General features: G+C 48.1%; 1 protein-coding gene across 1 annotated transcript; it reads right to left on the minus strand.

Annotated features, from left to right (window-relative positions):
- Positions 1-2,087: 2,087 nt before the first annotated feature.
- Positions 2,088-5,055, minus strand: Nkx1-2 (NK1 homeobox 2). Its single transcript, XM_021169001.1, has 2 exons — positions 4,732-5,055; positions 2,088-3,231 (listed from the first exon to the last, which is right to left on the minus strand). The coding sequence occupies exons 1-2, from the start codon at positions 4,943-4,945 to the stop codon at positions 2,528-2,530; spliced, it is 918 nt and encodes a 305-aa protein (XP_021024660.1). The 5' UTR covers positions 4,946-5,055; the 3' UTR covers positions 2,088-2,527.
- Positions 5,056-12,327: the final 7,272 nt, after the last annotated feature.

Below are 12,327 nucleotides of genomic sequence, written 5' to 3' on the forward strand. Positions count from 1 at the left end.
AAAAAAAAAAGGCTACCAGGTTATACGGCTTCTAGAAAGAACCAAAAACTCTCACTTTTCCCCATAGACATCTATGGCCAATGAATGGTTAAGCTTTTAGGAGGTGTCTATCAGGCTCTTGAGGTGGGAGCAGAGGATTAGGAACTTGTTAAGTAAGGCTGGGATACAAATGCTCAGATACTGATTTAGAAAGTAGACCAGAAATTAAAATTTTTCAAAGATGCTTTACTTTTGCTAGAACAGCCATGAATGTATCTGTAAGATTACTTACAAAAATACATCTAGTGTGGCTCTGTAAAGTAGTATTGTTGTCGTTAGCTGTATTAGCTAGTAGGAGAAGTGGAGCATGTATATATACACACACACACAAACACACACACACCACCACCACCACCACCACCACCACATATTCTCTGATGATTATGAAATTTGTTAAAAAGTTTTGCTAGTGATGAGGAATAATTCGTCAAAAATGATTACAAAAAAGAATTTATTAGGCCAGCACATCAATAGAAATGAATCTAAGGAGTTCGTTGAAACGTGACTGGGCCTTGTAATAAGTCCAAAGTCCCCCATTTCCGGCATCGCTCTGGCATTGTGTGGGATAAGGAAGGGTCTCCGTAATGACAGCACAAGGCTGGGTCTCCACCTCCTCTGATGCCCGTGATTCTGGTACCTGAGAGGGTACAGTTTCCCACTTAGTACAGACCTTTGACCTCTTTGTTCAGATCTTTGCATGTTTGAAGTTCTCTGTTCACAGATATGGATATTGTTGTTGAGAACAAGTAGTCGCGGAAGGAGTGTTTATCGTCCTACACCGTGAGTAAAACTATGCTCCCTACTGTAATAACTTCATTTCTAATCTCATCTGGCACCAGCTGTCCTTTGAGAAGTTACAATACAGTGCTCAGAGAAATTATTCTTCAGAATAGAAGAAAAAGAAGCTAAGTATCAGTTATACAATGATGTAATTCATACTCAGAAATCTTACAGCCCCAGAACATAAAAGCTTCATTTAAGGGAGAGGGTTATTTTCCTATCATCCCTCATAATAGGAAAGTGAATTGTCTCAAGACTACAATGGTCAAAATGGCAATGTGTATGTTTAACTTAAAGCTGCTGATAATTAGGTTTAACTTTGTTTGTTTTGTGTTTTTCAAGACAGGGTTTCTTTGTATAACCCTGGATGTCCTAAAACCAGCTCTGAAGACCAGGCTGGCCTCAAATTCACAAGATCCACCTGCCTCTGCCTCCCGAATGCTGGCATTAAAAGGCATGCACCTCCATCGCCTGGCATGTTTAATTTTTAGTGGTACAGGTCGCCAAGGACTAATAATAAGAAATATATTATTCATTTAGGCATTGGCTGCCATCAAACCACTAAAAAAGTTAGGATGAAACACAAACTAGGGTAGATGGGGTCACCAGGGTCTCTGAGGTGTGTGACTCCAAGACTAAATGACACAGGAACTGGTGAGTTCTTCCAGCCAAACAGGGGCTGGGGGAGGGGAAACTTTATAGAGTACTTTTGCTTTGTTTTAACAGAGAAAGCAGCAGTTAGAACATATGTACCCTTGAGCCCATTCCTGACAAGGTTCTGGCCTCCACAATAACGTTATCCTTACACTTGGCAAGTATTTCTTTCCCGGCCCCTTACAACTTTTGCTTCTTCCCATCATGAAAGGGGGCAAAAATTGATATAGAACAAGAAATTGTGTTCAAGTCAGAATCTCAGGTTATCTAAATATGTTATGCTTGTGCTTTCGGAAATATACGGCAATGCCTGCTGCTGGGACTTGCTTTGCTCCAGCTCGGTCAGTTTGAAGTCCGTGAAGGTGGAGCAGAACGGACAGATGGGCGCCAAGTACTATACATCACAAAGACTCACACACAGACTTCAGGAGAGCCTTTGGGTCATCGCTCCCTTTTCTGTCCTTTTTGTGCATTTTAGGACACTGCTGTGGTCTGTCCAAGCTGTTATCAAAACCTGGAGGTAACACACAATAAGGTCGCGCATCTTGAAACCAGCCCACTCAACAACTGCATCTGCTTTGGCTTCCTTGTGCTCCAGCTTTGTTCAGGATTTGGGAGTACCGTGCTGAGCCACTTCCAATGCCAGGAAGGAAAGTTTCTTCCTCTTCATATGTCCTGCCACCTTTAAAGATTCAGTCCTTGGTGCTAGCAACTGGTGCCCCGGGCATCTTAGCTCCCTCTGGTCTCCATCCTGGGAACCCTTATTAGCCAGACACGGTAAAAACAGAGCCCTCGAAGTAAATGAAAGGGAAGAATGAGGTCCAGAAGCTGGAAACTTTTAAAACAGCCTGGTCTGGACGGACACCGCCTCCACCCCTCAGTGGCTTGTGTGGTTGTAGTCTGCAGGTGGCTTCTCCTCGCCCTCTGGTGGCGCCACCAGCAGCTGGAGGGAAGCGGCACACCAGGAGGGGGCGGTCAGTGCCCCTCTGTGAAGCAGGGACCCGCGTCATCATACTGATCACTCGTGAATTCTGACTGAGCAGCAGTACCGGATTCATAGGTGTGGAGCATAGAAAGGGGTCAAGTAGGAGAGCCCAAGGAATGGAGTGAAGGGACTCCCGGTGGCGGCGGTCGTCAGCGGGAAGGAGGCGGCAGGGAAGAGGACGTTGGTGGCAGGATAGGTGGGGAAAGTCTGATAGGGCAGAGCGCCAGGAACCGGAGGGCCAGGACTACTCCCAGTGGCACTGCCACCGCCCCCCGCTACCGCGCCGGGTGTCCCAGGCTGAGGCGCACCGCCTCCCGCCTGCACGGCGCCGTCGGCCCCTGGGTTCTGCTTCTTCCACTTGGTCCTGCGGTTCTGGAACCAAATTTTGACCTGCGTCTCCGTGAGGCTGAGCGACAGCGCCAGGTTCAGGCGCTCGCACACCGACAGGTAGCGCGTGGCTCGAAACTTGTTCTCTAGGGCCACCAGCTGCTCGTAGGTGAAGGCAGTGCGCGCGCGCCGTGGCTTGGCGCAGCTGGACTCCGCTCGCCGGCGTCGGGGCCGCGGGGAACCGGGAGAGCCCGGGGACGCCGGGAGGCCATCCGCGCCGCTCTCTTCCGTTCCCACCGCCACTGCCCCGGCCTCTGGTGAGCCCGCATGGACCCCCTGCCAGCGCTCTGGCTGGTGCGCGCGCCCCGCATCCTCAGCTTCCTCCTCCTCTTCTGCGTCGGAGCCCTCCACCAGAGACCCGGGGTCAATGCCTCGGCCCACCGCATCTAAAAGAGAAGGGGATGGTGACCAGAAGCCCATAACAATTCTACCCAATGGCACTCCCAAACCTTCTTGTCCTCCCCCGGAGCACTCAGATTTGCCCTTGATACAACTCCCAGTTCCTCCCCTCTCCCGACTTTGCCCTCTTCGGTTCTGAATCCACACACCCTAGAGAGCAGATTCGGGAGTACAGTGTCCTTTACAAATCTGCCATTAAGTAGGCACACAAGAAGTACAAGTTGGATGACACCCTGTTTCAAGAAAGCATAGTGACTTTATCAAACCGGGAAGAGCAAAGTCAGCTGTGCATTACGATTGGGAATGTCAAGTGCGTTTACTAGTGCATCTCTCTAGTCCCTAGGAGCCTATGTTGCTGTGTAACTCCTAGCAATTAAAAAAGAAGTTATTAACCCCCCCATCCCCCCAAAAAAGAGAAATTCCCCCTTTCCCATCTTCTCTCTCCAGTAGTGTTAATAGAGTTTCAGATTTGTCCGGGGCCTGATCGATAGATGTCATCTATTAAAGGTAAGTTTTAATCGAACAATATTAGGATCAGACAGGGAAAGGGGGTTTGAAGTCAGTACCTGCAAGCTGCGGGCAGGAGATATGCAGGCGCCAGTAATAGAATATCGATCAAGGAGTTAGGGGGAGGGGAGCGCGGCCCCACAGAGAGACCATCCAAACAATTAATCCAGGCCCGCGGCCGGGACCCAAGCCAGGCCACCAGAGGCTTCGGGAGCCCCAGACAATCACCTCCAAACTTAGGAAGGAGGAGGAGGGGACTGTGCTATATGCAGCCCTCCCTGGGACCTGAATCCCTAGACCTTCAGCGTCTCTCCAAATAGTCAATCCCATGCCCATGTCCCACTAAGCATAAATCCTGCTATCTTAAGTTCTTCCAGCCACAAACTTTCCGGAACCCTTTCTTTTGTGTCCACTAACTTCAGGGATAAGGGGGAAAGGTCTAGAAGAGAGCACCAAAAGCTATGGCGGGGGGGGGGGGGGAGGGGGGCGAGAGGCAGTCCCTTGTTGGGTCCGAGAAAGAGCATGGGCTCTAAAGGTTTCCGAGTGGGTGAAAAAAAACACCTAATCCGGGGAAAGCCCGAGCCCCTCGATTGCCCCATACATAAAATGGGAGTGGTGTTGGAAGGTATTTTCATAACCTTTATCCCAAGCTCCTCGCCCAGGTTCTAGCACGTGGAGAGCACAATACATTTCTGTTAGATCAGTGAGCCTGAGCTGTAGTTTATGTGAGCCAGTCAGAGTTGTGGCGCTCATTCACTGAGCAGGTGTTCAGGAAAGAAGCACACACTGGTCCTGGAAGTCTCAGTCACCTCCCTACCTCTGTTCTCTTCCAAGTAGGGATGACTCGCTTCGCACCTGCGCGGGATCACCTTCTCTAGTTCCCAGGCTACCAATAAACCTTGGCTACTACACACACACACACACACACACACACACACACACGGATACCACTTAGGCTTAAAACCGCTTCACATTCTTACCAGGGGTCTCCTGTGACCCGATTGGATTCCCCGAGCAAGCATCTTGCCCTGCTTCCACCTCTTCTAAACTTTTCTTGGCTTCCAGGGCAGCGAGACGCACCGGCGGGAGGGCAGCTCGCGTGAATTTTTGCGGATCCAAGATGTCCAAGACAGAGAAGGAGATCTTGTGGTGAGAGGGGGCCGCCTTGGCCCCGACGTCCTGCCATGCCAACATGCCCGCCTCCCGCGGGCCCGAGGCCAGCCGCACTGGGGTCGGGGCTAGATGCGCTCAGCCTTATCTTCTGCAGTGGTTTGGCCACAGCTCTCCAGCCACGAACTGGAATTTCCCCGCCAAGTGAAGCTGGAGAGGGGGGCAAGGAGGCGGGGCGGGAGGAGAGCAGCGGGGAAGGGGGTGGGGTGGGGGGGCTGCTTGAGGATTGGCACTTGAGCTGGCCAGACCCCTTCCACGTGCAGTGAGCGCTTGCAGCCTCCACGAGACTATCCTGGGCAGCGGGAGAGGGGAGGGAGCGCCGACTAGAGGGACCCTCGCGCGCCAATGCGCGCTCCCGGTTCGCCGGGTCACGGTGGCATGCTGCGTGAACATCTTCCCATGCTGCGGAGACTCGTGAAGGGCGTGAGGGGGGCTTCTATCTCCCGTACCTCATCTGCACACACATTCACCTGACTGAAGTTTACTGATTTCTCTTGGGGCACTTGCCATCTTCCTTTGACCTGGCGATGCCACAGAGGCCAGACCTGATTGCTTCGCCCTGATGCACGGTGCATCTCAAACCCCATCCCTGAACCACAGTAAAGGCTTCGGGCACATTTACTTAGAAATTTTAAAGCCTCTGTGCATTTACAGTTTATAAAGTCCTGGGGCTTTCTCACTCTCTTGATTTTCTAGGCATTCCCCCCTGTGAGATGGGTGTGGCCTGGGAACCACAGTCTGTGGTTTCAAACCGAAGGAAAATGAGGTTCAAAGATGAGCGGTGGCGCTGCAGATGACAAGAGTCTGGACTGGGCCAAGGCTTTTCAGGTCACCCTGATGGCTTAGGATATGGGAGCGGGGGGGAGGGGGAGCCTTCTTGGAGGGGAGTTTTTTCTTTCCACTCAGAAGACCAGCAGGGCCTGGTCAAAGGGGGTCTATGGAAATACACCAGCCCAGAGGGCTGAAGGCTTAGGGCTAGGTGGCTTGGCTAAAGGTGAGTATCCCTCCTCGGATACTATTTTCGTCGCCTGTCAGGACTTCTCAGTCACAGATTCTACCATTAACATCAGAACTTGACTCTCTGGGTTCCTTTCCCAGCGTCAAGAAGGAAAAGGTTAAAAGATGCCTGGCGGTTTGAATTTAAGACCAGAGAAGAGAGACGATTAAAATGGCCCCATCTGCCCCCCAAGTCTCCAGGGAGGACAGCCAGCATTAGCAGTGAGGGAAAGTCTGCACTAGCCACACCCACGGTGATATTCCTTTTTTTTTTAAGGCATTCATTTCAGCAACAAATCCTGAAGCATTAGCCCCTCTGCTCAGAACCACCTTGGACCCCGCCGCTTCTTTCTTCTTTGCCCCATGTGGTTCCCAGACAATGTCTTGACAATTAATATTGTCTAAGCAGGTAAGAAGTAGGAAGAGGAGGGGACTCCTCACTAAAGTAATGGGAGCTGCTCACCCAATCTGTTATTAAAGAGGTATCCTTGGGAGCTAGCTCCTTGTAGCTTTTCTCATTCAAACCTTTCAGTCCCTCCCAGGGGTGGCCACCACATTCCCTGCCGACTTTAAAGCCTTGCGGAAATTCAAGCCAGCTCCAGACCTAAAGTAAAGACGGAATGCGCTTTTAAACCAAAGGGAAGAAAGTGCCCAGACCAAGCCCACCAGAACCCCCCCCCCCCTTGCCAAGGGAATATGCGCTTTGTGAAACTCAGGGAAAAGACAACCCAGAGGTCAGGCCAAGGGACAATGCATGCAAATCAGAGATTCTTCAGTAATGCGCATACTGTGTTTTCTGTTTGGATAACCGTTTCTCACCTAGTTCCCACATTTTTTATAAGTCTTCCGGTTTCCTTCTCTCTCCTCCCCTACTAACCCCAATCCTTTTTTTTTTTTTCCTTTTCCCATATATATTAGGTTTTTCAGGATAGCTGGGAAAGATCTGCCTAAGGTCACTCATTCGGGAATCCATAGAATGTTTGTGGTTTTCCATGATTCCTTGTCTTAACCTTTTTCTCTGGAAGACACATTGAGTCGTTTCATAGGACTGGGGAGTAGCAAGCGTTCCAGGGGCGTCACATCCCAAAGCAGAGGAACAGACCCCTTCCCCAGCCACGATCACACAGAATTGGGCTCAGTTCATGGCACCTCCATAGTCTTTTGTTGTTGTTGTTTATGTTATATAAAGTGTTTCCTCTCCTAGGATTTATCTTTCCTTTGAAGTCTATGGTGCTAAACACAGAAAAGGGACAAGCAGGAGAGGCCCCGTACTGTAGCCTGCAGATCTTCTCGTGCGTGCTTGGCTGGTTTTAAATTCCTCTCTTCACCATCCCACCCTTTCTCTTGTGTGTTCACCACAGTATGAGCCTCCAGGACTCTGAAATGGGAGAAACAACTATGTGTCTCCCTCAACACCGCTTCACTCACTCAGCCCACAGGCAAACACCCAAAGACGTCCTTCTGTTGATGGGGGAGTGGAAGCAGGAAGCTTAAGGGAGCCTTTTTTTTTTTTTTTTTTTCTGGCTACTTCTTTTGCACGAACCATAAGGCAGCAAAACCTCCCTTTGGGAACAACTGAGAAAAAGTGCTTGACTCGCTAACGTTCTGACACGCATGTTATCCAGGATGCTTCTCTATAATACATATGTTCACATCTGGCAAGCCATCTTCCCTATGTGCACGAAGTTGATTTGGTTGTTTTTTTCTTTCTTTCTTTTTTTCCCTCTCCCCTTCCCCCAGCCTGGGCATTAAAATTCCATTTGAGTGCTGTCTTTAAATTGCTTTGATGCTAGGTGGGTTCCAACTCTGACCTGTCCTGATGGCAAGTGATGGCTGTAACAAGCCCAGGATCAATATTCATAGCGGGTGTCCTGGGCTGATAACGCTATCCAAGACAATGTTCGCTATCAGTGTGGACAGCTGAGATATTGTGCCATTAGGGATGTTGTGTTAAATAACCTGATCCATTTCTGGGGCTATTTAATGAATTTCACAGCTTAGATAGTATCTTTAAGGAGATGGCAAAAGGCTATTCCAGAGGCACTGATGCAAATCAATGGTGCCAGGCTGCTCAAGAGATTGTCCAAACAAAGTGGCCTGTAATTCCGGCACAGCCTTGAGAAGCTGCCACCCACCCTGGGAACAGGATTAACAATGGAGAGAAAGAATGTGTGGTTTATGCAGAGGGAGGGTGGGTAATACTATGAGCTGCATTAAGGTCCCTAAGATAAAATCATATGTTCCTGAAATAAATACAAGGGGAGTTCTCTGTTTGAGCCAGCCCACAGGTTAGGACATACATGCCAAAGAGACAGCTTCATCAGGCACAGTTGAAGGCCAGAGGGAGGCACTGACTATGGAGACAGGCATGGATGCATCCCTCTACTTGGTACTTGGATGGCTTTCCCCAACATGTGCTTCTTCAGCTCAAGTCACTCTGTGAAGAGGGAAGAAAAAAAGACAGTGAATTTTAAAAGGATGCTACTGGAGGCAGCATCAGTACCGGTTTGTTTACCTGATCCCCGGCCTGTAATTTACAGCTTAGCACTGTTGTTTACCCCATCCTTGGGGCTGTGAACTCTGAGTGCCAAGAAAAGCAAGTACCACTTTAAAAACAAAACAACAAAAAAAACAGAACACCTCAGAGGCAGGTACAATTTTCACACTTGGGAAACAGATGCAGAAGGACTGTTGCAAATTTGAGGCCATTAGGTTCCCAGTCAGCCAAGGTTGCATAGGAAATCATCATCTGATTAATAATAATTTTAAAAAGTAAGTAAGTAAGTAAAACTGAAAAACAACAACAAATCCCCACAGAATGCAAAACCATCTTGGAGACTTGATTTGTGAAAGATAAATTCAAAACGTCGTGTCCTCCCTGGGCTGGAATCTTAGCATCTTAGCTCTGGCTCAGCTGTGACAGAGCTTGCCTTGCATGTATGGCGTTCTGGTTCATTACCCAGTACCACATAACTTGATGGTGCACATCTGTAATCCCAGCACCTGGGAAGTGGAAGCCAAAGGCTCAGGAGTCCAAAGTCACCCTTGGCTACCTATGGGGCTCAAAGTAGGCTGGGCTATGTAAGACTCTGCCTCGAAATATGATTTTCTTAAAAAGAACAAGAAAAATTAATCAAAACAAAAGTACAGCCTGCCTGCCTCTCCTCTAAACTGCAAAAAATAAACATGTTTACATATTTCACTTTAAACAATAAAAGTGTGTCTTGTGGAAATCCATAGGTTAAAAAAAGAAAAAAAAAAAACAGACTTGTTTTTGAGACAGGGTTGGGCTTCCTATGTAGTGGCACAGGACAGTCTGGGGCTCGTGGTCCCCCTGCCTCCTTCTCATTCTGAATGCTAGGATTAAAGAATCAACGTCTTTATCTTAAAAACTTAGAGGAAACATCAAAGCTTATTAAGCAAATGAGGGTTACATTGATGAACAGAACACATATTGATTGGTCTTGATAATAATAACAGTCTTAACTGTATCCACTCTTGGTTTGGTGTTTGCCCTGGGCCAGGCTGGCAACCAATTCAAGATGCAAGAAAAGAGGGGTGAGTCAGAAAATCCCATGGGTTGGGAAGGCAGACAAGAGTAACAGGAGAAAGGGGAAAGGCTGAGTGCCTGCTTTCACCTCTCTCTGTATCCTGGTTTTCATCTCTGTCACTTCCCGAGTAGTGGCAGCTGGCTCAGGCTCCTGCTACCATGCTTTCTCTTCCTTGATGGACTGTGCCCGCAAACTGTGAGCCCAGACAAACCAAATTTTCCATAAATCTGCTTCTTGTTAGGTATTTGGCTACAGCAAGGAGAAGAGACATTATAACTATTCCTATGATGTTTCCATGGCTATTTTGGTTCATGTGGTGTGCATCAAATCAAGCTGCTTCAAAATCCCTGGCCCAGATATCATATGAGCCATGTGTTGGTTCCCTGTCTATGCATGCTACCTCCTGAAAGGCTTCCTCCCAGTAGGACAGACAGTAGGGAAGGGGTCATTTGTGCTATGTGACAGCCTACTTCTGGCCTGCCTAATAACTAAAGCGAGTTCTGTCAGCTCTAGCAAGTAAGCTGAACCACCCAGTGACCTCAGTCTCCCGAGAACTGGGATTACAAGTATGAGCTCTGTGTGTACCTTCATCTTGTGAAATGCCAGTATTGTTTCAGACTCTCCCTCTAAGCTTTGTTTGTTTTTGAGACAGGGTCTTTCTGTGTAGTCCTGGCTGTTTTCCTGGAACTCTATGCAGACCAGGCTGACTTTGAATTCACAGAGATCCACCTACCTCTGCCTCCCAAATCCTGGGATTAGAGGTGTGCAACATTATACCCTCGCTTCCCTCTAAATTGGCCACAGTCAGAAAAGCCTGCCTGGCACAGCCTTTGTCACAGTTTCTTGTCCTTAGACCGTCTTACCTTCATTTGTCTTTCAACCCACCAATGTTCTTGTCTTCAATAGGTTGAAGGATCAAAAGAAATAAATGGTAGCCAGATAAACATAACTCCAGTGCTTCCCAGTTGGATGAAAATAGGCTGGAATGCCGTACCTTAAGAAGTGGTACTAGGTTAGGTTGTAGGATAGAGAGCCTTGGATAGATGGATCAGTGGTTAGGAGCATTTGCTGATCTTGCAGAGGGCCCTAGTTTGATCCCCAGGACCCACATGATGGTTCACAACCACATGTAACTCTAGTTTCAGTGTCTAACAACCCCCTTGTCTGGCTTCCTCGGGAACTGTGTACATGTGGTACAAATACATACACACAGGAAAACACTCATATATGTAAAATAAAAATAAATAACTTTTTAAGAAAAAAAGGATGAGGCTAGAGAAATGGCTTAGCCATTAAGAACACTTGCTGCTCTTGGGGAGGACTCAGGTTCAGTTCCCAAGACCTACAGGGCAGCCTACAGCAGTCATTAACTGTTCCCGAGATCTCATGTCTCTTCTGACCTCCAAGGGCTCCTGCCACACAGTGTGCTTATATACATGCAGACAAAACACTCACTCTTATAAAATAAAATAAATATATATTTTTTTTTTTTTGGTTTTTCCAGACAGGGTTTCTCTGTATAGACCTGGTTGTCCTGGTAGACCAGGCTGGCCTCGAACTCAGAAATCCGCCTGCCTCTGCCTCCCGAGTGCTGAGAATAAATATTTTCTAAAAGGAAAAGGGTGGTACATGCTAAAGCTAAAAATAAGAACAATTTTTTTATTCGGTATGGATGTGGGTTTATAAGCAACCCAACAGTGGTCAAATGCCATGCCTCTGTGGAACAACTGTATTCAAGGCAAGTCATCCACAGGAGGCGACAATGCGCTTTCAAAACAACCACAGGAGCATCAGCAAGAAATGAACCCAGTGCGGTGCTTCAGGCAGAAGGATGTTGTGGAATCTGCTCTACAAATCTCTCTGAATGAGCCCAGCACTCAGTGTACCTGACCTGAGTTCCCATCGTGTCTGTGTAAGCAATGCCAGAAGTCTGAAGCAACTACCAAGCTGTTCTCCCCAAATGCTTGCTCCCTTGACTGGGAGAAATTTCTGTTTTGACTGGCTGCTGGGCTGTGAGATACTCAAGTTACAAGTAGAGGCTATCCTAGACACCCTTCGTTTTCATAAGTGCTCCAAGTTATGTAATATGTACTAAAGTTTCAGGACTGCTTCTAGATCAATTGCCCAACCGCCCCAACACCTACTGCAGCCCATCTCAGAAGACAGAAGGTCCCTTTTCTCACATGGATGATTGGTTTAGTTTAGTGCTCCAGCCAGCGTTACTGGACCACTGGAGCTCTGGCCCAAAAGGTTGCAAACAATAGCCTTTTGGGGTTAGGAGCATGGGGAAGGCTTTGTTTCCGCTTGCCCACCCTCTCTGTCTGAAATGCAGAAGCCTCCCCAGGAGTGCAATCAGGCAACTTGAGAGCATGAGGGTCAAACCTCTTGCTGGACAGGCAGGTGATGGTGGAGAAAGATGGAAGCAGCCTACTGCCTGCTGTTACTACAAGCTTTTGTATTGGCCAAACGTGCCTTTCTTTTGGTTCCCTGCACAGGTGAAAAACTAACCCTGCTTGGTTGTTGCATGAAGCCGGATGTGACTCGGAGTTAGACAACACCCTTTGTCCATCATATCCAAGGAAACTTCCTGGATATTTGGATCTGGTGCGCAATACTTGGAGACTTGTTGCCATAAGCCAATCAGGTCTGGGCTGCTATGCCAGCCTAGGATCTCTGGATCCATTCTCTACCTCTGTCTTAACAGTAACATTCAGTGTAACATTCAGTGTAACAACATTCAGTGTAACAACATTCAGTGTAACATCCAGTGTAACAGTCAGTGTAACATCCAGTGTAACATCCAGTGTAACAGTCAGTGTAACATTCAGTGTAACATCCAGTGTAACATCCAGTGTAACA

This window comes from Mus caroli, chromosome 7, assembly GCF_900094665.2.
Source record: "Mus caroli chromosome 7, CAROLI_EIJ_v1.1, whole genome shotgun sequence".
In the NCBI taxonomy this organism is placed as follows: domain Eukaryota; kingdom Metazoa; phylum Chordata; class Mammalia; order Rodentia; family Muridae; genus Mus; species Mus caroli.

Bases quoted from the DNA above. Each gene is read 5' to 3' on its own strand.
- Nkx1-2 (XM_021169001.1), bottom strand. From the start codon at position 4,945: ATGTTGGCATGGCAGGACGTCGGGGCCAAGGCGGCCCCCTCTCACCAC. The intron at 3,232-4,731 runs GTAAGAATGTGA...CTTCTCTTTTAG, and splicing joins CGGGTCACAGGAGACCCCTG to ATGCGGTGGGCCGAGGCATT.